Raw genomic sequence first — 23,818 nt, 5'->3', positions numbered from 1 at the left:
CTTTGTCAGAGAAGGCAAAACTCTACTGTGCCTTTTAGTAGGTATTTAGCTGTAATCCTGAAGTCCAAAGTACAGAAAGAAGGATCATATTAGGTAGTAGCTGCAGAGAAAATGAAAGTCATCCTTAGATTGCACTTTTTTCCTCCATGACCCTGAAAGTATATGAGATAAAGCACATATTGCTTTTGCACATATTTACTCTAATTAATTGTATAACAATTGCCCTAATAAGTGAGCTTTGAGTCTTTTTATTCACCCTCATTACTGTTTGTCCTTGTGCCATACCCAGACTCCCTTTGAAAATGTGTCATTTTAATCAGGCAGTTGACCAAACAGCTATGGTAGAGTGTGAGAAGGTAGCAGGAGGACAGGCACAGAGCAGAGGAGGTGTTAACGCAGGTGGAGGACAGCTGGCCAAACGCAGGTTATGTCTGGATTAATATTTAGCCTGAGGGCGAGCAGCTCATGGCCCTGCAGCCGTGTGACCCGGCTGAGCAGCCTGAAGCTCTCCAGGAACAGCTCGTCCAAAATGGTGAGTCCTGCACTAATAGTCTGTTAGCATTAGCATTCATGAGGACGTTAACTGAGACTCAAGTGCGGTTTGAAGGCATGTAAACAGGTGTAATCTCACGAGACTAGACTGTACTGTTTCGAAAGCCACGGTGACCTCGTGCTATGCGAATGAAGCCGTATGCGGAACTCCATTGTAAAAACGCCAAATTAAAGGTTTATTTAATTGGACACGTACAATAGCACAAACTTTTAACACTTTGTGAAATGCTTTGGAATTATTCTTCAATTCGGCGTGATTAATTTGATAACACAACCGAATATTACCATAAAATTTTACATTTATGACGTCAGAGTTGCGCTTTCGCTCCGAACCTGTAGTTTGCCAACACTGCGGTATATTCTCACATTTGCTTCGCCATAAACTTGAAGATTTCATCATGAAGTGAGGATTAAGATGCCGAATCAAAGTAGTAGGTTCTCACAAGTCGAGCAAGGGCTGTATTCGTATTACTGTGAGTGTGTCATTTTGTCAATAAGAAACTAGCTAAAGATGTAAAGATTTTAAAGCAAATTTGGTGCGTGTGGTTTATTAAAAAATGTACACACTGAGAAATCGCGCCCAGTATTTAGGCAGTAATGTAAATGTCAGAGCAAAATAACTTTATTTTTGCCATCATATGGTGCTCATTTTTGGTGATAGACTGCCACCTTCTGGATGCAGCACAAATAGCACTCAGGTAAATTGGAATAAATATGACATCTGAATATATAAACACTACCTTTTAAAAAGGTGGATTAACATGTTAGATTAAAAAACAAGAGGAACTTGCCCCTAGAAACCCCAAGAACCCAGAAAATAATGAGATTTCTCAGTAATAATGCTGGGTCTGGAGATAGGATGATGTTAATTAAAGAATATTCCCATGGGATTGTCTCCAGTCGTCAGATGCCCACTGGCTCTCCCCTGCAGACCGGGAACAGCTGGTGATGGAGCTCCGGGCCTCAGGCTGGATGGAAGTGGAGGACCGTGATGCCATCTTCAAAGAGCTTCACTTTAAAACCTTCAATCAGGTCTGTGTGTTTGTGTATTTACCTCTGACTTGTTTAGAGGCATTTTTAAACCTCTGAGTTATTGATTATTTTATTATTGTTGTTAGTTTTAGTGCTTACAGTTAACTTTTAGACGATGCTGACAGGTGTGTCTGCTAAGAAAAGCGCTATTTGAGGTTATTGTTTTAGATAGAGCTCAACAGGTATTTAAATTAAAGGAAAATAGTGAGTATTTTAAAAAGAAAACACACCAAAATGAACACACACTGACACCAAAACACACACACAGAGGTAGCCGACATCTGCTTCAGTCTTTGCAGTTTTCTGTTCCAGGCGGCCAGCAGAGGATTTGATGAAGCTGTAATTTTTTTTTTTTTAAACTCCTTGCAGCAGTGGAAATCTGTCGTATGCTGGCTGGAGGTTTGTTTGACTAGAATCAGGTCGCAGACTGCCAGACGCAACTCGCTACACAACCGGAAACACACAAAATCATCTGTGTTTATGCGCTGATTGGTTGCAGGTTTAGCAGGGGGCAGGTTAATCCCTGCTTTTAATTGATTTCATTTGTTCCTACTGGATTGTTTTTGCTTCTACATCCAAAGTTAAACATTAATAACTACTGAAAGCTGGCTGCTCGTGAGTGAAGCCTTTATTCCTGCTCATTGTTATCTAATCAATAGGAGTGAATGGAGCTTTAAGAAGGGACAGATGGGGTATCTTTAATGGGAAAAGGCAGCAATAAGTCTTTTTTCTGCATATAAAGCGCCATATTGTAATGAAACATATATATATATATATATATATATATATATATATATATATATATATATATTAATATGTAAATGACTTAAAACACGGACCAGTAAAATCAGAGCATAATAACCTATAAATAACCACAACTCCAAATTTTTCCTTTAAGTGCAAAAATGTTCACATTTAAGGAATGATCTTTTTACAAAACATTAAGAACAACCTGAAATTTCTGAAGAAAAATAAGTTCAATTTCAGCAACATTATGCCTCAGTTTATCATTTACACATTACAACTTCCAGGTCACAGTGTTTCTAAAAAGGAACAAAACATTCAGTCACAGGTATCTGGAACTGAATGATATAATATTTTACTTGAAATCAACAAAAACAAGACAAAATATTACAAAAATAAGACGCAAAATGACAACCGAGACACAAGACGACAAAAAATTAGACAAACGACACAAAACAAAACAGAACAGAGACAAAAAATTTGACAAAAACTTACAAAGCAACAAAAAAAATGGACAAACGACAAAAACGAGGCAAAACATGACACAAATGAGACAAAAAATGACAAAAGCAAGAAACTGAATGACAAAAAAGTAGACGACACAAGCGAGACAAAAAACCACAAAACAATGAATAAAGCAAAAAAACAAAATGACAAAAATGAGACAAAAATCACAAGTGAGACAAAAACAAGACAAAATAGTACAAAAATGAGACACAAAATGACAAAAGAACAATGACCAATCTAACAATTTACTTTGTGATCAAGGTCTACAAATTATTGTACATTTATAGTTTTACATATTTACAATTTGCAGTTAAATATCTTTTCTCTGACACTTTACAAAGTCGTCCTGGAGGCCGGATTGGACCTTCTGGTGGGCCGGGTTTGGCCGCAGACCTCATGTTTGACAACCCTGATCTAGGACATCAAAAATATTGTGATAAATGTGGCTTTCTTTGTGTCATTGTTGGACAAAAATCTTGTTTGTTGAGCAAAATCACTTTTATATGAGGTATGCTTTGATAGAAGTGTCATGATATACAATGACACCAAATATGAAAATACATTTCTCTAGTTAGCAAAGAAAACATGCTACACATAATGCATGCTCCTTGACAACATATACGAGCAAACAATGTGATTTACACACACTTACAAATACATAAATCGTTACATATTACCAGAATTAAAGTTTTTCTGGTGCTTTGTGAAAGTTTTCCCAGTTTTTCCAGTCGTCAAACAGACCAAAGTCCTCAGTGCCTCACTTTTCAATATGTTTTCAACACAAGCAGCTGAACAAGAACTTTGCCTAAATAAAATAGTGTAAACTAAACACAGTGATGATTCATATGAGGGGATATTTAATCAGAGAATAACCAAACACAGTATGAATCTAAACAAGCACCGAATGCCAGATTGTTACTTTAGTCTACAGACACATCTTCAGTTTGTGCTCTGATTCCCAGCCCTGATCACATCTGGATACTTTAGGTTCTGGCAGTTGTTGCTCAGCTCTGTGCTCCATGTAAATTGTACCATTACACATGAGATCTTTGAGCATCCATTGAATTTTATTATTGTGAAAATATTTTAAATGCTTCTCAAGTCACACAAGGACACTCAGCAACAAAATGAATTAGATAAGTTGCAATTTTTGTCCATGTCTGTCCAGATAAGGGTCAAATGATAGGATTTTATCAGATTACCGGAGACCGATACTTAACAATTACAGTAGAAATGAAAATCTAGCTGTCAGAATGTAGAATAACAAACTTCGACACAAATGTCTCATTGAAACGTCTTTGTTTACGTACACCACTGTCCAAAAGTTTGGGGTCATCCAGGTAATTCCATGTTTTCCATGAAACTCCCACTTTTATCCATGTACTAACATAACTGCACAAGGGTTTTCTAATCATCAATGAGCCTTTCAACACCATTAGCTAACACAATGTAGCATTAGAACACAGGAGTGATGGTTGCTGGAAATGTTCCTCTGTACCTCTATGGAGATATTCCATTAAAAATCAGCTGTTTCCAGCTACAATAGTCATTTACTACATTAACAATGTCTAGACTGGATTCATCATTCATTTATTGTTATCTTCATTGAAAAAAATGCTTTTCTTTCAAAAATAAGGACTTTCTAAGTGACCCCAAACTTTCACAGTAGTGTATGTTTTACATGTGTTTACATGAAATATAATTTTTCAACATGTAGCCTGTCAGACATTACTTGAGATCACAGAGTGGAGACTACAGATCAAGAGATGCAGCTGCATCAGAGCCAAAGTGGTGCATTTTGAAATGAATTAATTTGATCAGGAATTAGTTTAAAAATAACAACAACGATAATTAGAAAACGCTGAATATTGATCCAGCTATTGGCCAGGCTGATAATTGGTCGACGTTCTATTTCGTGAAGAATTTGAAGGATTTTAATTAGTGGTGGGAAGCGATTAAAAAATGTCATCTAATTAATTACAGGCTTTGTAATTAATTAATCGCAATAATTGCAGTTTTGTCAAATAGCAATATTTGACACAATAAGTGAAGTTTTTGAATTCAAATAAAATTGTGGTTGACAGTTGAATCAATGAATAGACATATACGTGTTTATATTTTAAAATTTATTTTAAAAAAGGAAAATGGGACATATAGAAAAAAGTGATTTTGATAACTTAAAGCCCGAATTTAGTTGTTTTTTCTACTGTATGGCACATAAAATCAGCATAAGTAGTTCAAGGAGCTTCAGAAAGTTGAAAATTCAGAGATTCATTCTGTTTTCATCTTTTCTGGGTCTGATAAATGGTGTAATTTTGATGGTTCTTTTTATAGGAATATCAATTTTTATTTTTGTAATTTTTTACAAACAAAAAGTTTATAATTAAGTTATTAAAAGAGATATTTTTGTTGTTTAGGTTAATCCTCCTCCAAGGAGGCAGAGCCTCGACGGAGTAAAAACTTAAACCACAAAAATGTTTCATTTCTATTTATCTGCATTTTTCATCTGTCTGCTACATTCACAGATTACTGCAAATCTAAGTGCAATTATAGCGATTTTATTCAACATTTTAAGACTTTCTGTAAACTCAAGCACTGTCTAGAAAAGTGGTCTATTATGGGATGGCTACACCGTTAGCCGTTAGCATGACTCGTAGCTAACGTTAGCTCTGCTGCTAACAGCAACATGTTTTACATTGAGGTGATACCGTCAGCTTGAAGTGCTGCAGTGATCAGAAAACTCTTTGTTGTACAATTTACACACAACCAGGCTTTTATCCAAGCTGCCATCAGGAAGATTTTTAAAAGGAAACTTTCTGTCCAACAAGTTCAATCTGTTTACTAGTGCCTGACTTCACTCAGTACTTCCTGGGCTTCTTCTTCATGGCTACAAACAGACTTTAGGTTCATTACCGCCACCTACTGGGCTGGAGTGTTCATCAGAGCTACCGGTGTGGAAGAAATGAGGGAACTGAGGAGGCTGCAACTAATTGCGTTATTATTGCTAACACATTATTTTCGCGGTAATTAATTAATCGAAATTAACGTGTTAAAGTCCCTGCCCCAATTTTAATAGATTGGCATCCGATATTTTTCGACCAGAAAAGCGGTTTTGCAGAACATTACGATGGTACACTGAAGCTGACCTTTGACCTGCTGGATATAAAACATCATCGTTTTATCCCATTATTTATTTCTGTGGACTTTTTCAGAATTAATATATAAATTATTGACAGTATGCTTACAGTGATTTGATCTCTGACCTTTAGCCACACAAATCTCATCAGTTCGTTGGTGGATTCCAGTGAATATTTGTGCCATATTTGGATAAATTCCCTTAAGGAATGGACGAACAACCAGAAAATGTAATGCCTCCGACCACTGCTGGCATAGTGGAATACAAAACATTATATAAAAATTTGAAAAAATATGGAGTTGCTATATCTAGGACATGAAAAATCTGTTTTAAATGACTTCATATTTTAACTGTGCTTATGGATGATGATGAAAACTATGGAAGCAAATCTTTTCACAATATTTAAATGCACTAATCCTCGAAACATCAAAAATACACCGTGTTTCTGTTATGATGCCGTAAACTCAAGATTCTGTTACTATATTTTTTCGGAGCTTTTCACTTTGTCCCAAGTGAGGTGTTATTGTGATTCTGGTATATTATTTGGTCCTTAACACAAACGGGGGTCGTTGCTAAAGCTGCAGGATGTGAACAGACGCTCCAGAAACAGTTGGTCAGTGAACATTGACAGAGCATTTTATCACCGTTGTGTTTTCCTACAGATTTGTATTTGTGGTATGATTTTGTCGGGGGAAAATCTTCACAGTTTATATGTTATCTACTTAACTGGCAGCAGCCTTTGGAGTTAATTTAACATGCTTTATCTCGCTTGTACTGTTTGCCGTTTGCAGCTACAGTATCTTATAGTATCATGCATGGCAGCTGATAGCAGTTCCACCATCTTCTTGGGGTAAAATAAACACAAAAAGTTCAACGTAAATGCTTTTTGGCACAACACTGGTGAGCAGCTTGCCCCTTTTTGAGCCGAGTGTTGGGCGAAGTAAACTGCAACGTCTCAAGGCCACTTAGCGGACTTCCTCTAATCCTGTCATTAGTTGTTTTAGCCCCTAAGATAGTCTGTTTTTACACTTCCCCTTGTTTGAAGTGAGAGGGCGAGCACTGACCTCCCCCATCTGCTCCTCCTCGCCTCTAAAGCCTCTCCTCTTACCCCGACACGTCAGGCTGCATTACCCTGAGACACGCCAGGCGGCCAGTTGGCAGCAATTGGGGTTTTGATCAGAATCATTTCTTTCACAAACAATCAAATTGGTTAAAAAGTTTCATCTGGCTCACAAACCACTAACAACCCCGTCATTCCTTCTGGTAGATGTGCTTTGCATTCGCTATCTTTTCTGTCTTTGTCTGTCTCTCATTCCCACTCTGTGCCCCATGTTATTGGGGGAATGAGCTCATGTTGTTCCAATTTTTACATGCTGGCAAACCCTCCGTGTCTGTCGTTTCTTTTTCGCTCTCTTTTATTCCCTCTCCAGACACCCTCCAATCAATTCTCCGATGCCTTTTCGCAAACTCCCGAGCTCGTTTTTCATGGCTGCTCTTTAAAGGGGGCTTTTACTGGAGGGGAATGGACATGAGGAGCGACATGCTGGCTGATTTCCATTCTCCACTTATCTTCGAGTGATGGGGCTGGAAGAAATCAGATCCCCAAGAGTTTATAATGAGAATAACAAATCCCCTTTTCTGTGTTCAAACGCTTCTTCCAGCAGACTCTAGGGGGCGGTAGAGTGATACCCATGACTCCTATGAATCCGCAGTGGAGCTGAATACTTGAGGGCACAGTGCCACTCAGAGCTGCAAATGAACTTAAAAGGAACATGACAGCTGGACTTGCTTCTTTGAGTTTATTTTTCTTTGATTACAGCAAGTGGAAAGTGTTGTGATGCTGTTGTAAGCAGCTCAGTAATTTATTTGCGGCATGCGGGTACCCAGTGCGCTGTTAGCGGCCGTAGTCTGAGAGGTAACTGTCACTTATTTTCCTTGTCAAGTCCAGCCTATTTAATCAGGTTTGAGAGGTGAAATCCTCTCTCTGGAGCTGCTTCGGTCAGTGAGAATCCCTGCAATCACGTGTGGAAACATCTGTGTGTGTGTGTCTTTAATACTGTACATGTAGGTTGGAGTTGTGCGTGTTTTTAAGTCGCAGTCACTGATGTGCGTGGCAAGGCACAGCAGGCGTTTCTAAGCCCTTGGACCGCGCCGGGCTTTATGTCATGTATGTTTACAGATGACCATCTGCTACATATTTCGGTGAATGAGATGGAAACATTTATGCGACAGGAGTAGCCTTAAGATGCAGCATGTATAGAGAGGTGAGCTGTGCTTGCTCAACTGTTGTGTTGCGTTAGCTGAGGTTGACAACGATGGCATTCCTGCTTTGCCCACAGACATTCAGCCGTGCAGCGATGGCAAAGAAAATCATTCAAAAGCTGCATTTAGGACGGAAAAATGGACGGTCATTATCTCCCGTCTCACTTAACTAAAAGAGGGAGACTTTAAATTGGTAAATGACTGCATCCAGAGTGTTGTTATTTATGGGATAAACATGTGAATACAGAAATCCACAATGAAAAAATCTTTAAATTTCTAGATATTCAGAAATGATTTTTAATGATGGGTGCAGAAGTGATTAGTTCTAAGATTGACAATTGTGGTGATTTTTCCACAATTTTCTGACATTTTTAAAGATTTTTTTAAATTTATAGACGAACTATTTAGTCCACAAAGAACTGATAATGAAAATGTAGTCTTAACCAAGAGTTAAACTGGTTAACTTGGGTGAGATAGAACAAAGCAGTAAGGTACAGTTACTCTACAATTCAAGTTGGAGCCACGATACTGTGTACAAAACTGGTACATTAAGGGTTGAAATTTGTATTCATAAATTACATTTTCTGTGGAAGTTGTGTAAGAATTCATAACATTCATGGCAAAGTAATCAAATGTGGAAAAGAAAATCAGAATGGGATTGTAATATGAGAAAAATTTTGGTGGAAATAGTCATTTTTGTATGTTTTTCCACCAAAAAAAATGTTTTTTAAAATAATTTTTGCTGTGTTTTGTACCAATCGTGTTTTCTTTCAGTCTGGACAATATTGTCTTATTTAAAACGGTATGTTGTGCAGTTTTACCTTTAGCACAAAATTGCACGATTTCAATACAATTTTGATTGTTTGCTCAGCCCGACATGTTTGCTTTAAACACTGAGCAGTTTGTCCGTTGTATGGATTATATTGCTGCATTCATTTTTGTTTAGATTTTTAGAGACTATGGTGCATCCATGCATGAGATGGCAACTATAAATCTTAAAATCATCACATACTGATGCCATGGCGCAGTAAAACAACACAAAGCTGTGTTTGACATTGTCTTGATGTCATATTAACATATTATTTTATGTAATTATATTTCAAATGTGTGCAAAACAAACACAAAAAAAGAACATGACACAAAGTGGAGACAAACAAGATAGTTCACCACAGACAATAGCTGCAATACGAACACCGGAAAAAAGCTCCTAGACTTAAGTTCCAATTTGCAGCTGGAGGCAGCTGCTGCTGTGATTTCCGAGCAGAGCGGCGCTGTGTTCAGACTGCTCCCTCTGCTCCTTCCGCTCCGTCCTCGGAGGCTGATCCCCCCTTTTTATATTCAGTCAGGGGCTCCCTCTCCTCCAAATCTCCTCCAAGCCTCTGCCTGTCGTTATGGGCCTTGGTCTGCTTGTGTTGAATAAGTTGTCCTACAACTTAAACTGAGCCCCTGGGTAAACCGAACTCTCAGAGCCATCCCCCTGCTGCCACACACACACACACACACACACACACACACACACACTCACACTCAGCATGAATGCACAAACGCCAGACTGACGGGTTATTTTGCTGAGACTGGCCACTTTATTGATATTTGCTATATTATTTTGCCATATATTTGCAGAGTTTAAAAGGTTAAAGTATTCCAGTAACAGTAATGAAGTAATTTAACTTGGTGATTATCCATTTCTATTGCATTACCTCAGTACCAAATATTCAATTAAGAGAAAAGAAATCAACATTATGACTTATACTTAAGTGTTGCTTGTTCTATAATTACTATGCATGTGTGTGGCAGGATTTGCAACCTTCAGCCACCAGCTTAGTGTGTGAAAAGATAAACAGGATGTTATAAAATATGATAATTATTATAATTAATATCTGTACAATATCAACAGTAACTACGTGTATTTCTTATTAAGTTTTATTTTTCTAGTAATGTTTACTAACCGTTTACTACCCCCTTTTGCTACCGTAATGCTGCAAATTTCCTCACTGGAATTAATTAAACCTTACCTTATCTTATCTGAAGGTCTAATGATAATTTAATTCAATAGTAGTTTAATTCAATAGTTATTTCAGTGATGTAATGTTTAAAATAATCCAGCAGAGGAGAAGCTGGTGTCCCATTATAGAAGAATACCCGTAATAATAGATAATTAGCAATAATTGGCTCTTTATTAGTTTAGACATCATGTCCTAAAGGTTCAAAATGAATGTCTAGTCACAACTTATCAAGCTACAACAACTTATAGTACCCTAAAATGTCTTTTTTTTGTTATCAACTTACCTATTTCAGTATTTTCTTAGTTACTTTAGTGGTTAGAGGTCATATCTACTGTATATGGGAACCATCCATAAGGGCAATATTGTGATCACTGCAAAATATCCTGCAGAAAAATGTCTAAGAAAACAGATGCCAGGTCAGAAAAATATTTCTGACTTTAGCTGACAGGTCAGTTTTTCACTGAAAGTGGAAAAAGAAAGGTGCACTGTGTCATTTATGGTTACATCCTGATCCATCCTGTTACCATGTTGGGGATAATTTGGAATATACGAAGCCTAATTAGTAAAATTAGTACCGTTGTTCTTCGTGCGTAAATATGCACAACTCTATGGCTTTTGGAAATGGATCCTGCCGCTATTTAATGCAGTTGGTAAATATTTGTGTACATGTATAAGGAAATGAGGCAAAACTCACAATGAAAACGGTGACAACTATGTTAAAAGCACACAAAGTCTGACTTTTGTGCTCTGTGTGATGTTTATGGACTTGTGTTGCTGTTGTTTATTTGGTCACAGCAATGTTTAGCGCCAATATTGTCACAATTGTCAACCATAGCATTGTATTTTGTTACTCTCAGGCCTATTTAAAAAGGTATTTTAAAACTTTCCCTGCTAATAATCTTAATTTTTACTAAATGTGTTGGTAGTCTGATTTTGTCTAATTGTCTAATTCACATTCTATGAATTCTGTTTTGTCCCAAAGTCTCTATAATTGCACAATCTACCTATTGGTTTATTTTTTTTAATGAATTTGAGAGTGTGTTCAGTTATTTGTTCTATATGCTGTTCCCATCGTGTCCAACATTCTCTTAAGTATGGAAAGGGTGTGGTCGGTCAGCGTTTTGAGTTGGTTCAATGCTTTGGTGCTCCAGTGACAAAAATCCAATTCTGGTGGGAAAAAAGTTCAAAATGATTCAAAGACATTTCATAATTTGCAAAACCATCATTTTAATCTAGTCTAAGCCCTAATGTCTACTCACATGTACTTAGCCTGCACGATGCTCAGACCGTATCCTTACTCAGAGCGGAGGCCGGTTTATCGGCTCATCGGTGTTCGGTTCCCACCTCTGTCTTCAAAATGGAACTTTCCCTGGGAACTGGAGGCATCCTGCATTCATCTCGTCCTGTGAAAATGGCTGCAGGGAAGCTGTGAGGTGTGGCGCCCAGCGGAGGTGGTGAGATAATCTGGCTATCAGACCTTGGGTAAGCTAAGATGGCCCTGACGTCTGCTGCCTTTTGATGAGCCCAACGTCTTTTTAAGCCCTCGCTGGTAACCCTGCAGTTAAATGAGGGGTTTGCATAAGTTGGCTTTAGCGCCATGCTGGAGCATTACATGACACCCGTTACATAAATAGGAGCTGACGTGCGTGAAGAGTTGTTACACACGATGTTAGTCAGCGAATGAGTGTTCTCACTTTGGCAGAGTGTGTATTATCTTTGTCAGAGTATCAAATTGAAGCTCCTCTCTGTGTTTCTCAACTCTGAGAATGTTAATTTGAGAAGATTAATGCTGCTGATATCTAAGTACCATTAAATATTCCATGACCTGGCTGGTGTTACACCTGCCCAGCACAGCTCTTTCTAGTAGTGTTTGGCAGCTTCGCTTCATAATAATTTGATATTTGTTTTAAGTTACATGTCAACTTGGTGGGTAGTTGTGGAAGCTCGTGAAGAGCCGTTTGGGGAAAGAAGAGAAATGAGACATAAGAGGTGTGGTCATCATCATCATCACCGCAACGCTCAAATTGCAGCGTTCTTCGCTGCAGAGGAGCGAGCATTTTCCAGGGGGCTGACGGGGCGATGATGGGGCTGGCGGGGTAATCATCGGGTAGTCATGGCAGCGTGTAATGGAGGAGAGCGGCAGGTCGCACGCCGGGGAGGTTCACATGTGCACACTTGTACACGCATCAGTGTGAATGTGTGTCTGTCAGAGGCTAGCAAGGAGTACACACAATCTGCATGCACTTAGTCCTGGCAAGGCACAGCAGGCGTTTCTAAGCCCTTGGACCGCGCGGCGGTGGAAAGCCGATCTGTAAATAACAGACACATGTGTTTGAAACTGAGTCCCGTATTCCAGCCCTCAGCCGCAATGAGAGAGAGAACACCACTCTGCCCCGACGTCAAATTGTCTCATCCAGTGTTGTATGACAATCACGCTGTAATAGCACCAAAATGGCTCCTCAGAAGCGGGAGAGCGTGTGTGCGGGGGTCTGCTGTCGGGTGTTTCTGATTATTTGAGATGGGGGCCTGCGAAATGTCATGTCAAATTATCTGACTCTGACAGCTGCAGCCTGCCAGGCCAGTTGGAGCGAGCGGCTGGCGGAACGAAAGGACGGCTAGCTGACTGGCTGGCTGACCTGCTGGCTCGAGAAGTGTGGCCCGGACAATGCAAACCGGTAAACAAAGCGCTCTGAGACGGAGAGTCCTTGACCTCTGTTGACATAAGGCCTCAGCTGGGAGTGCAAGGTCGGTTTTAATTTCTGTTCGGCCCAAGTGGTGGGTGTTGAGATGACCCACGGTTGACAGACAGGCGGAGCGCTGCCACTTTTGCCTGCATTGTGTCCTGCTGCTCTGCTTACTGCCCCCGAGGGACCACCGCCTGCGAGAAAGGCCCGATATAGGGCACCGTTTTACCAGGATTTCACTTGTTTTTGGACATTCAACTCCAATTCATTTGTAGTGAGAGATTACTGCTTTTCTTTGGCCTTTCCTCTCCTCATTTTTGTCCTCGAGTCTTTTCTCAGGGTTCATGTTGCATAACTGGCATCTTCTGTTTCGCATTCCCTTCTCATCCAAATTACATTTTGCGCTGTGGTTCATTTGCACTTCATTGAGGTCTCAGCAGGGACATGTCATTTTTCAGAAAGTGTGATTCTACTTGTGATAAAAGCAGCGCAGCCTGCATATTATACAGCGCTTTGAAGTTTAGAAAATAAGCATAAGCTCTCGTTGGGGCACTGCCAGCTGAATTGATTCAAAATGTAAATACAAAACACACTTATTTGGGTGCTAATACATATTTTGCTTTTAATCATTGGTTTGCAAATCTGCAGAAATGTATCATACAGATGTCACCCCAGATGTTTGCAGTTACAGACCTGCCTTAATACCAGTAAGTTATTACTGTGTTGCTGTTATGTTGTTTTAAATTGATGTGACCTACTTGGCAGACATGCAGCGTTAAACCCACGCAGGTTTGAAAGGCATGTTATCTTAAAAAAAATCACCAAAAATTGCACCGTTTATCAGAGCCAGAAACTGTGAAAACAGAATCATTGGACTTTTAACTTTCCATTGGTCTTTGAACTACTCATCTGGTGGAAATCTCAGCTTAAAATTGTGATTTTTTTTCAAAATGACTTTATTGTACATGTGTCATTTAAAAAATTGGCAATTCTGCATTCAGCTGAACTGCAGGCAGTGTTTACGCAGAGCAGATAGGAGACCAGTCTGGAAACAAATTCAACAAAAACACAAAACAAAATGGTTTTTGTGAGGATGCCTCAAATTTCACTACTTTGTGGCACTGTTTCTAATTTATTTAAACACATCATATCCCTTATGGACATATTGGTGAAAAGCCAATATCGACTTACAATGTCAGATTAAGACAGTCAGAGAATTCCTCCTTGACGTTCATTCCATTTAAGTGAGCTTGTTATTGATGCCAGAGTCTAGATATTTGAACCAGAGTTACAGCAGTGAGTCTCTGGTGCCCCTGATGGTGGCATTGATTGAACTGATTTAACTGATTAAAGGTTTAATCCATCCATCCATCCATCCATCCATCCATCCATCCATGTCGCTGGCCCCTGTGCTGAGTATAGAATCCCAGTAAAATTTGTGTAGAACCACCACTGCATGCAACCAACCGACTGACCAACCGTGTAAAAAAACAAAAGTGTGATCAGTCAGGAGTGTCTTGAAAAGGAGCGAATTTCTGCTCCTCAACAGAAATTGACTGACTGAAAAAGCATCGTGGGACGACGTACAGGAAACATTTATTGTTCACACAGACTCCTTTTACCCGTCACTCAGTGTTCCTCGGCAGCAGATTAACCGGAGCTCGGCCCTGACAGAGAGGAGACATGTTTGGACAACACCTGACATGACAGGCTGCTTAACCATCTCCATTAGATCCAATGAAAGCTGAGAAAAAGCAGACCGCCTCACTCTCCAAATTGGTGCCAGCGGGGTCAAGTTGCAGGAATATGCCAATTACTTAAATTGATCAGGAGACGGTTTTCTTGATAACCAATTTGATCGAGCTGCCGATCGTGTTACACGCATCGGGCTGCACCGGGACCGAACAGGCCGTCTCCGAAATTGGCTGCAACACACCAGAAAGACTAAATGCAATTTCCTCTGCGAGAGTAATTCTGTTTCGTCATGTCAGGTGGTGGATGGGGCTGCGGTAAACAATGGCATTTCAGTTGATTTAATTAGGCAGAGAGGAAGCATTTAGGGGCTTAATTGAGATTGCAGTGGGAAATTGCTCTGAAATAGGTCTACCTGATTTTTTTCCCCCCTTCTCTTCACAGCGAGCATGACGAGGGATTTCACTCTGCTCTTTGTAGATAATTAGAATAACCGTAATCACTCCATGGATGGTCTGTGATTGGAGAGAGCCTCATGTGAAATATGAAGAGTGTGTATGTTAGCGTGTGCATGCGTGCTCTCATGTCCTTATGTGGGTGTGGATGTCTGCATGCATGCATTCAGGAGGCTTTATCTACATGAACGGAGGCATCGTCTTGTGCTTCTCTGTGCCTCAGATGGCAGCATTGCTCCTTTCTGCTGGACATGTCTCTGACTGCATGGTTCAGACCCTTTAAAACAGGTTTCTTCACGCAAAATGTACTGTAAAGCTGCAACAATTAGTCCATTAATTAGTCTATCGCCAGAAAATCACCAAAAGTGACTGCTGTCAAATGTAAATATTTTCAGGTTTTCTTCGTTTTCTGCGGTTCGAAACTGATTGTCATGTGTTTTTTGACCAAGCTAAATCAGCATTTTTTTGCTACAGTGTTGTGATAGAGCATTCTAAATTTTGCAACATTGCTTTCAGTAGAATTTTTGTGTGGTTTATTACTTCCACTAAATCTCTACATGAATACGGTGGTCCCTCCCCATATCACGGTTCAGCTTTTGCAGTCTCACTGCATCGCAGATTTTTTGCTATATTGCGGGATTTTGCGGTATATAGGTATTTTTACATATTTATTATTTTGGTGAGCTATGTTAAGAACAACACTGGAGAAAGGATGTCTGCCTTTTGAGCACTCTTTAGCTGCCAGATGCTTTTATTGTCAAAAATGCAGCAGGAAGTGATCAAACACACTTCACACTCACCGTCCTGACAACAGAACACTTAACCAAACTAACTAAGCTGACACAATGAAATACAAACACTAATAACACTGTAACGCTAACATAAACCACAATAACGACATTTAAACCCCCAACACACCAATCTCCCATGGTGCATTGCAGTACAACAGTTCAGTCATAGCGGCCGGCTTTGCGATCGCTACATTATTTTAAATATTTTTGTGGTAAAATAAGCATTTCTAGCCTTGTGTTTTAATTAATTAATGCTGCTTTACATTATATATGTGCATAATGGAAGCTTTACCACACAGCTGAGACTGAAACCACGTCTTTTGAAAATGTCCATCCACAAGGTCAACACAGCTTTGCTAGTTATGTACTTGAAGCAGTATTTAGCCTTTATATGCAGTATATAATGAGTATGCAACACATAATGTTGTTGTTTATACATATTTTAAAAGCTGGATTTAATAAATTCAGCCTTTTTTTCTATCCAATAACAAGGATTAAGCAATTATTGCAATAGCTGGCGAATAATGTAATAGTTAACAGCTAATCGGTTATTTCTTGCAGTGGAGTGGAAACTGGTGTGTAAACGCATAATGAAAGACAATACAGGAGAGTTACGATAGTTAAAAAGGACTTCATTGAATAAATGATGTCCACTGACAGATACTGTACTTTAGTTAGTCCTCTGATCCCTATAACCTGCCTTTTGAAAGTCATGTTGTCCTCAAAAAAATGACAAAAATCAGACTATTTGCATTAACCAGATTCTGTAGAAAGCATAAAATTAACAACTTAGTAACTCGGCTTTAGTCAACATTCACATCACAAAAATTCTGTGACTTCTCGGCTGAACTGCAGGCTGTGTTTACACAGAACAAATAGAAAACAAATATTGAGTGAAGTTAGATAGATTGAGAGCAAAATAAAACATTCTTGAGCACCAGAAGGAATGCACCGTGGCTGAAAAACGGTATACAGAGAAGCAAGTTGTCAGCGAGCTGTTGAAAGATGCATTCAGCACAGTGAAATATCCTTCTAGAGCTGAAAAATGTCTGGTTTGTAGGGGTTGTAAAAATGTAAGTTCTGAAATATGTATAGTATGTAGAGTCGCCACTTTCCCCAGATTGATAACACCTGTGTGCTTGAAAAAATGTTGAACATGTTGACTCCAGTTTTATTCAGTTTTTGTAAAAGAAATAATCAGAAAAATATTACTTTCGTGTTTTCTTTTAATAGTGATTTGGGGCAACATGACTTTGTCGCATGGTTGTGCAGGACTTTATACTGAAAAGCTCATCCATATTAAATAAAATTGGGACCCATTTAATGATATAACCCACTTATTCACAGAGAAAATTATCTTTTTTGAAAATGATGCTTTTGTGTCAAGTGTGCTGCTGCGAACTGGTGTAAAATAAGAGGTGGTTTTTAGAGGAAAACTAAAATATTTACTGAATGTGATGCAGAAGCAGTTTATTAATCTTTGTTAACTTGAACCAAGGGCATCAAACTCATTTTAGTTCAAGGGCCACATTCAATTTGATCTCAAGTGGGCTGGACCAGTAAAATCACAGCATAATAACCAATAAATAACCGCAACTTCAAATCTTTCCTTTGCTTGAGTACAAAAAAAGTACATTCAGAAAATGTTCGCATTTAAGCAATTATCTTTTTACAAAACATTACGGACAGCCTAAAAAACAAAAAAGAGACAAAAAATTAGACAAAAAGTTACAAATCTATCACAAAATGGACAAACGACACAAAACCAAGACACAAAACGACAAAAAACGATGCACAAACGACTAAAGCAACACAACACAAAATGACTAAAGTAAGACCAAAAACTCAAGTGAGACAAAAAGGAAACAACAAAAGTGAGAAACAAAACAACAAAAACATGAGACAAATGACAAAAGTCAGACAAAAAACAACAAAGACAGGACAGAATATTACAAAAATGAGACAAACTGCATTAAATTCAACCGTCACGAGGATTATAATGTTCAGTCTTTGTTAAAATAAAAGCAAATGATCCTTTTGAAGGCTGGTATACAGAGATATGTTTCTCATATTTTGTCCTTCCCTAGGGGGAGGCTGGAGTAGAATAAAAACTGGAGAAAAAATGACATAAAGAAGCATTGTTTCTGTTTGGAGAAATAACTTCCTGCCGTGTTTTTAATCATTGATTGTTTCTTCACCAACAGGCGTTTGGCTTCATGTCCCGGGTGGCTCTGCAGGCAGAGAAGATGAACCATCACCCAGAATGGTTCAATATTTATAATAAGGTAACCGCTTTCTCCACATGATAGCTCAAATCTAGCCTTGTAACAGTGATTGCCGAGTCATTTGCAGTGCTGTATTTGTGTAGTATCCATTACAGAAATCACAGCCTGTGGAATCAAACGGTGTCATCTTGGCTACTTGTCTGAGCTCCTGCCATATTTACAACACTGCGGCTGGTTTATAACAAATTACAGACACGCTGAGATCAATGGACCCTGGATAAAGTCAGATTTTTCATGTCAAACAATCACCGCTGGTTCTGGAGAGCTCTCCCCTCAATGCCCGAAACACACTCCGTTAGTCAGAGCGACAAAAAAAACCCCCAAAAAACGCAACAGCTTCACACTGTAATCCCATCGTTTTTCTTGCGAAAAGCTCTGCAAATATCTCTCCCTCCCCTCCTCACACACACTCCCTCACTTTCTCCGCCTCAAGAATAAAGTAGCGGTTGATATGACAAACCGAGTCCCCGAAAATCTCCCAGCATTAGGCTGTAGCCACTGAGTTACTGTGTGGTGGACCGGGCCGCTGTGAGAGGAATGCTGCTCCTAATCCACTCTTTATTAAAGTGGCTGCAGAGCGCTGCTACAGGTCTCTGGGCCCCTGCAGCACTTTCCAGCAGACATTTACACATAAATCCCACACCCACTGAGGTTCAGGTTGACAAAGTAGATGCTGTATGTTGAGCTGCTGCTAATATTCTCCAAAGTTCAATCATGTTCTGCGCTGTGTTTTCTTGGCTGTCCGTGTTAAAATGCGAGTTTTTTTTTTTTTTACTGGGCTACAATTGCTCTGCAGGGAGTAACCATATTTTAATTTTCTATAGGTGGAGCCGACCTCCTTTTAGTTTTAAATTCTTTGGAATGCAACTTACTGAGGTTCTCATTTCTTTGAACAAGTTGCAAATGCTTTGGTTCATCCATGCAAATGATTCTGTACAATTCTCTGCTGTTTCCTACATTATCAGCTGCTTATGTCATGTTGATCAGAATGTATTCTAATGGGTCTCTGTTGAATAGTCTCACCCCCCACAACATTTAGGCATTAGTTCATCGCATCAGTCTTTACATGCAAAATGGTTGAACAAGTTGTCAGAATATGTCAAGGATATTTCTATACATTTCCATTAGACTTTTTTCTAAATCGTCTTTCTAAAGGAACATCAGGAGGTGCAGGAAGACTGTAATGTAATTCCTACAACACTGCATGTACAGTTTTCCCTAAGGAGACTGTTCTATGTTCACATTTCTACTTTAGTTTTTTTGTTTTTTCTTTGTGCTATGCAGCTGTTTTCCTTTCTGTATCACAATGACGTGGTATGTCAACAAACTACAACACAAACAGTAAAAGCATAAATGTGAATCTTGTCCAGTCTCTTGCAATCAATCTCCCACATACACTAAGGTGTAACTTACAATTTACAATAATTGTCATCAAAACTTTAGCCATAGTTTCCATCAGAACATCCCTCCAGAGAACAGCTATAATGACAACATGACTAAACAATCTGACTGTGTGATCCACACAACGACACCAGGACTGATCATTCTGATGCCACTGACATGTTCACTAACACAGATATTTACTTTTGAGAGATGAACTAAGGATTTTGAGCAAGAGACTGGCTTTTGCAGGTAATCCATGGTGTTTTGCTATTTGTACGAATTGTTTTGAGAAATACACTTACTGTTTTGCAAATGTCGAGGATGATTCGAGAAATGTACCAAAGCGACTGAGAAAAACTGTAAAGCTACAGACACTGAAACTCCTTGTTTAGAACGGGACTAAAACCAGAGGTTGTAGTAAAATAACCAACTTTGCAATGTTTTGAGCTTAATTTAAAGTTTCTGGGGACATGTGAGACTCTCATTCGTTTGCTGAAAAGGACCTTTAATATCGGAACAAATGATGGTGTTTCAGCTCAGAGAGTCTTCATCAGGGGTGCAATGGAAGCTGGTACTGCATTTGAAAATCAGTAAAATCATTTGGCATGTAACACACATCAGGGGACTAGACAAAAAAAAAGAAAAACATTTATTATAATGACATCACACTACTTTCTAAATCTAAAAATAATGTAATCTGCTGTAGGTAGACAAACCCTAACCAGTGATGTATTTGTGTCTTCCAGGTTCAGATCACACTGACGACACACGACTGTGGAGGACTGTCGAAGCGGGACATCAAAATGGCCAAGTTTATTGACAAAGTTGCACTTTCCATGTGATGTTTTTATCTTTAGTTTAAGGTTAAATTCTGCTCCGTCACAGCTTTTCCACTTCTAACACCTGTTCTTCTCCTGCAAAGAATTATTCCTCACTAAAGAAATGCATTTTGTCTTCCACGTCATAAAATCTGTGAAAATTTGTGTCAGTTTGTGTACAGCATATTTTCTACAAACTTTCTGTAAAGAATAAAGCTTTTGTGAAACATTGTTGTCCCTGTGATTGATTTGCAGTGATGTAGTTCAGTCTGGACTTTTTAGGAAAACCCTCATCTGTGGTTTAAACTAACAGAGCAGCAGACCTCACTTCATCGTGGGCAACACTCTGTGTTTCTCTTGTTTTCTGCAGCGTTTATTTTCACACATGGAATTAAAATGGAGTGTAATTGCTGTGCAGCTCTCTGTCCAGTACTTGATCCAGAGGATACTTTCCCCCCGTCAGTCCTCCACCAGACCACATGTTCCTGTTTTGGCTCTGGAGAGACGAGCAGAATGAGGAAGGGGGTCAAAGTCAGTAGGAAGGGGATTTATTTGATTTACGATTTGGTAAGGGATGAGTCAGATCGGGCTGCTGTGTTTTCCTGACTGGAGGAGATCTGCAGCAAGAAAAGAGTGGAAGACAGTGGAAGGCAAATCAGGAGTCACAAATAGGCTTTTTTGGACTTTGACTCTGCAAAAGGGGAAATTAATGATACTCTTCTACCTCCCAAGAGCTGTAAGAATTCCCCAAACGTATATATTTGGAGTCATTTCACCTTTTTAGACGATACTGGAATATCCATATATTCACTTCTTTGCCAAGACTTACATGAGAAGATCATTTCTGCTTTAATGTTTGCATGTAAATATGAACTCACAGCCAGCAGCTTATTAGCAGAGAATGGAAGCAGGTGGAAACTGCAACTTTAAGGCTCCAATTAACATGTGATTTCTAGTCGCTGGTTTATTTCTTTGCCTGCATGGTTCAGAAATGTTGGTCAACAAGCGGAGACTCTATGATGTTGTTGCACTTGTTCAAGAAATAGTTTATTGTTGTTTTAATCTCATTTCTTTAACCTGACTTCAACCGGTCGTGTCTGCTAACTGATCTAACCTGAGCCTTAATCACAAATGTGAAAGAGGAGAAACTTTAAACACAACAGTGGCTCCGTGGAATCGATCTTCTCATTTAACTTTCATAATTTAATCACATTTATTGACATTATTTTGAGTCCATCTGACTCACATTAATCTGCACCCTGTGTACACTGTAAAAAAAAGTAAGTTTTTGACTGAATTTTTTTTTGTTTTTACAATTTACTGTTATTTGACAGATTTTCCCTGTTTTTTTTTTTTTTTTAAATTACAGATAAGTAAAATCACAGTAAAAAATTTTAATTTACCTGTTTTCATATTAATAAAAGAAATCTACATATGGACAAAAAGTAAATATTGTTTACATCAAAAATCTAAATTGTTATATATGAAAATGTGTTCAGTTGCAATGTTTAACTGTAAAATTACACTGTTTTTACTGTTTTTAAATCCTCATTTACAAATATTTGCAGGTACTTGAAAAAAATACATAGATTAAGGGTTAAAGTGATACATAAATTCTGTTATTTTAACTTTACAGATCTTTCTGTATATACTATAAAAACTAATCCAATCAAAAATCTCTATATTTTTAAATAGTAATTGTTCATACAACATTTGACTTTAAAATTACATATTTCTTATTTTGACTGTATTCGAATGAGAAAAATATATTTGTATTTAAGAAATATTTGCCGTTATTTGTAAGAAAAAATATGCTTAATAGGCCTTGCTTTTTCTTATTAGCTGTTTATTTTTACTTATGTCATTATTTTATTATTATGTTTATTTATTACAGGTTTTCCCTGCTAAATTACAGATATTATCTGGTAATGTCAGGGAAAAAATTTTAAATTTACAGGTTGACTGCGAAAACAAACAAAGTGGCCAAAACTGTACACAATGTCCACATCAAAAATCTGTATTTTTACTATTATGATACCACTATTTATTTATTCTTTTACAATATATATATTCATAAAATTACAATATTTTACTATATTAAAATCAAGTGAGAAAAGTTATTTTAGAGATATTGTTTATTTATTTATTTATTTACATTTTTAACATGTTTTTTGCACCATTGCTGCCAGATTTTCCCTGTTATTTACAGATTTATTTTTAAAAATATATATCTTTATACTGTAGTTTCTGTTTGTTTTTGTCTTTGCTCAGGATGTTTTTTCTAGCCCTCTACTAACATGGTAACTTGAATCTCATGTTCTGTAGGTTTGCATTAGATTATATAATTTGTCAGATTTTACCATTGTGTTCCCCATTCACAGTGAAGGCCATCCGGCCCACACACATGCTGGTGAGGTTAAAGCACATGTTCAAAGTTAGACGTATATCATGTTGCAAAGATGATTTGTGAGCACTTAAACCACCCTCCGGTCATTCGTTCGTCTCTATAGTCAAGTTCTGAATAGAATTAGACGAGCGTTGCATCTGTTGTGTGTTAAATTGAACAACAGCGACCCCTCAAAGTGCAGGACGACTGCAAGGCTGGAAACAATAGCAGAGAATTCAAATGTTTTTAATGTTACTGACACAAACCACATTGTGTCTGTATACACTGGACTGTGGAGCTCATCTGTGTTGTCTCAAGTGAACGCAGCAGCTCCTGTTATGTGGAGGTGTGTGTGGCGGAGGATATGCCAGCAGAGAGGTTGGATTGGGAAAATGTTAACAGAGTTAGAAGGAATAAAAATATCACTCTGTGACAGTTTTACAAAAGATTAATCTGGAGTTACTGGGATGCTGTTAGGTGCATGCTTCCCCACAACTCCACCCTCTGCACAGAATATAGTCACTGTTTCTCTGTAGAGACCAAACTGATATCTATCCTCCATAAAACTCCTGGTCAGTAGTGTTTCAGTGTTACTGAGGAAGGATTTCCTATTGCAGTCCATTACAATACGTGTAACTGAAAAAAGTAATGATGTTACTGTAACACATTACCAAGTAATATGTTTCACCTCCAAGTCTGAGGCCATGGTTCTCTGCTGGAAACCGTTGGATTGCTCACTCCAGGTTGGGGGGGAGTTGCTTCCCCAAGCAAAGGAGTTCAAGCATCTCAGGATCTTGTTCACGATTGATGGGAAAATGGAGCAAGTGATGAACAGGTGGATTGGTGCGGCGGCAGCAGAAATGTGGGGTTGTACCAAACCGTCGCGAAGCTCTCAATTTACCATCCATCTACGTTCCAACCCTCCCCTATGGTCATGAGCTCTGGGTAGTGACCCAAAGAATGACACTGTGGATACTAGCAGCTGAAATGAGCTTCCTCTGTAGGGTGGCTGGACTCAGCCTTAGAGATCGACAGGTTTCCATTGTGTCGACTAAAGCAGAATCTCACAGTGTTTCAACCCCAGT

At 38.6% G+C, this 23,818-nt stretch overlaps 1 protein-coding gene across 1 annotated transcript; it reads left to right on the top strand.

Annotated features, from left to right (window-relative positions):
• Positions 1 to 343: 343 nt before the first annotated feature.
• LOC111569201 (pterin-4-alpha-carbinolamine dehydratase 2-like) lies at positions 344 to 20,574 on the top strand. The gene is made up of 4 exons (XM_023271218.3): positions 344 to 532; positions 1,453 to 1,584; positions 18,066 to 18,146; positions 20,276 to 20,574. Exons 1-4 carry the CDS (start codon positions 428 to 430, stop codon positions 20,369 to 20,371), a joined length of 414 nt encoding a protein of 137 aa, XP_023126986.2. The 5' UTR covers positions 344 to 427; the 3' UTR covers positions 20,372 to 20,574.
• Positions 20,575 to 23,818: the final 3,244 nt, after the last annotated feature.

Source organism: Amphiprion ocellaris, chromosome 14 (assembly GCF_022539595.1).
Source record: "Amphiprion ocellaris isolate individual 3 ecotype Okinawa chromosome 14, ASM2253959v1, whole genome shotgun sequence".
NCBI lineage: Eukaryota > Metazoa > Chordata > Actinopteri > Pomacentridae > Amphiprion > Amphiprion ocellaris.
The sequence above is the reverse complement of the archived record's forward strand: the minus strand, read 5'-3'. Positions and strand labels throughout refer to the sequence as shown.

Coding starts and splice junctions, on each gene's coding strand:
- LOC111569201 (XM_023271218.3), top strand. CDS start 428: ATGTCTGGATTAATATTTAGCCTGAGGGCGAGCAGCTCATGGCCCTGC. Junction 533..1,452: donor GGAACAGCTCGTCCAAAATG/GTGAGTCCTGCA, acceptor GATTGTCTCCAG/TCGTCAGATGCCCACTGGCT. Junction 1,585..18,065: donor ACTTTAAAACCTTCAATCAG/GTCTGTGTGTTT, acceptor CTTCACCAACAG/GCGTTTGGCTTCATGTCCCG.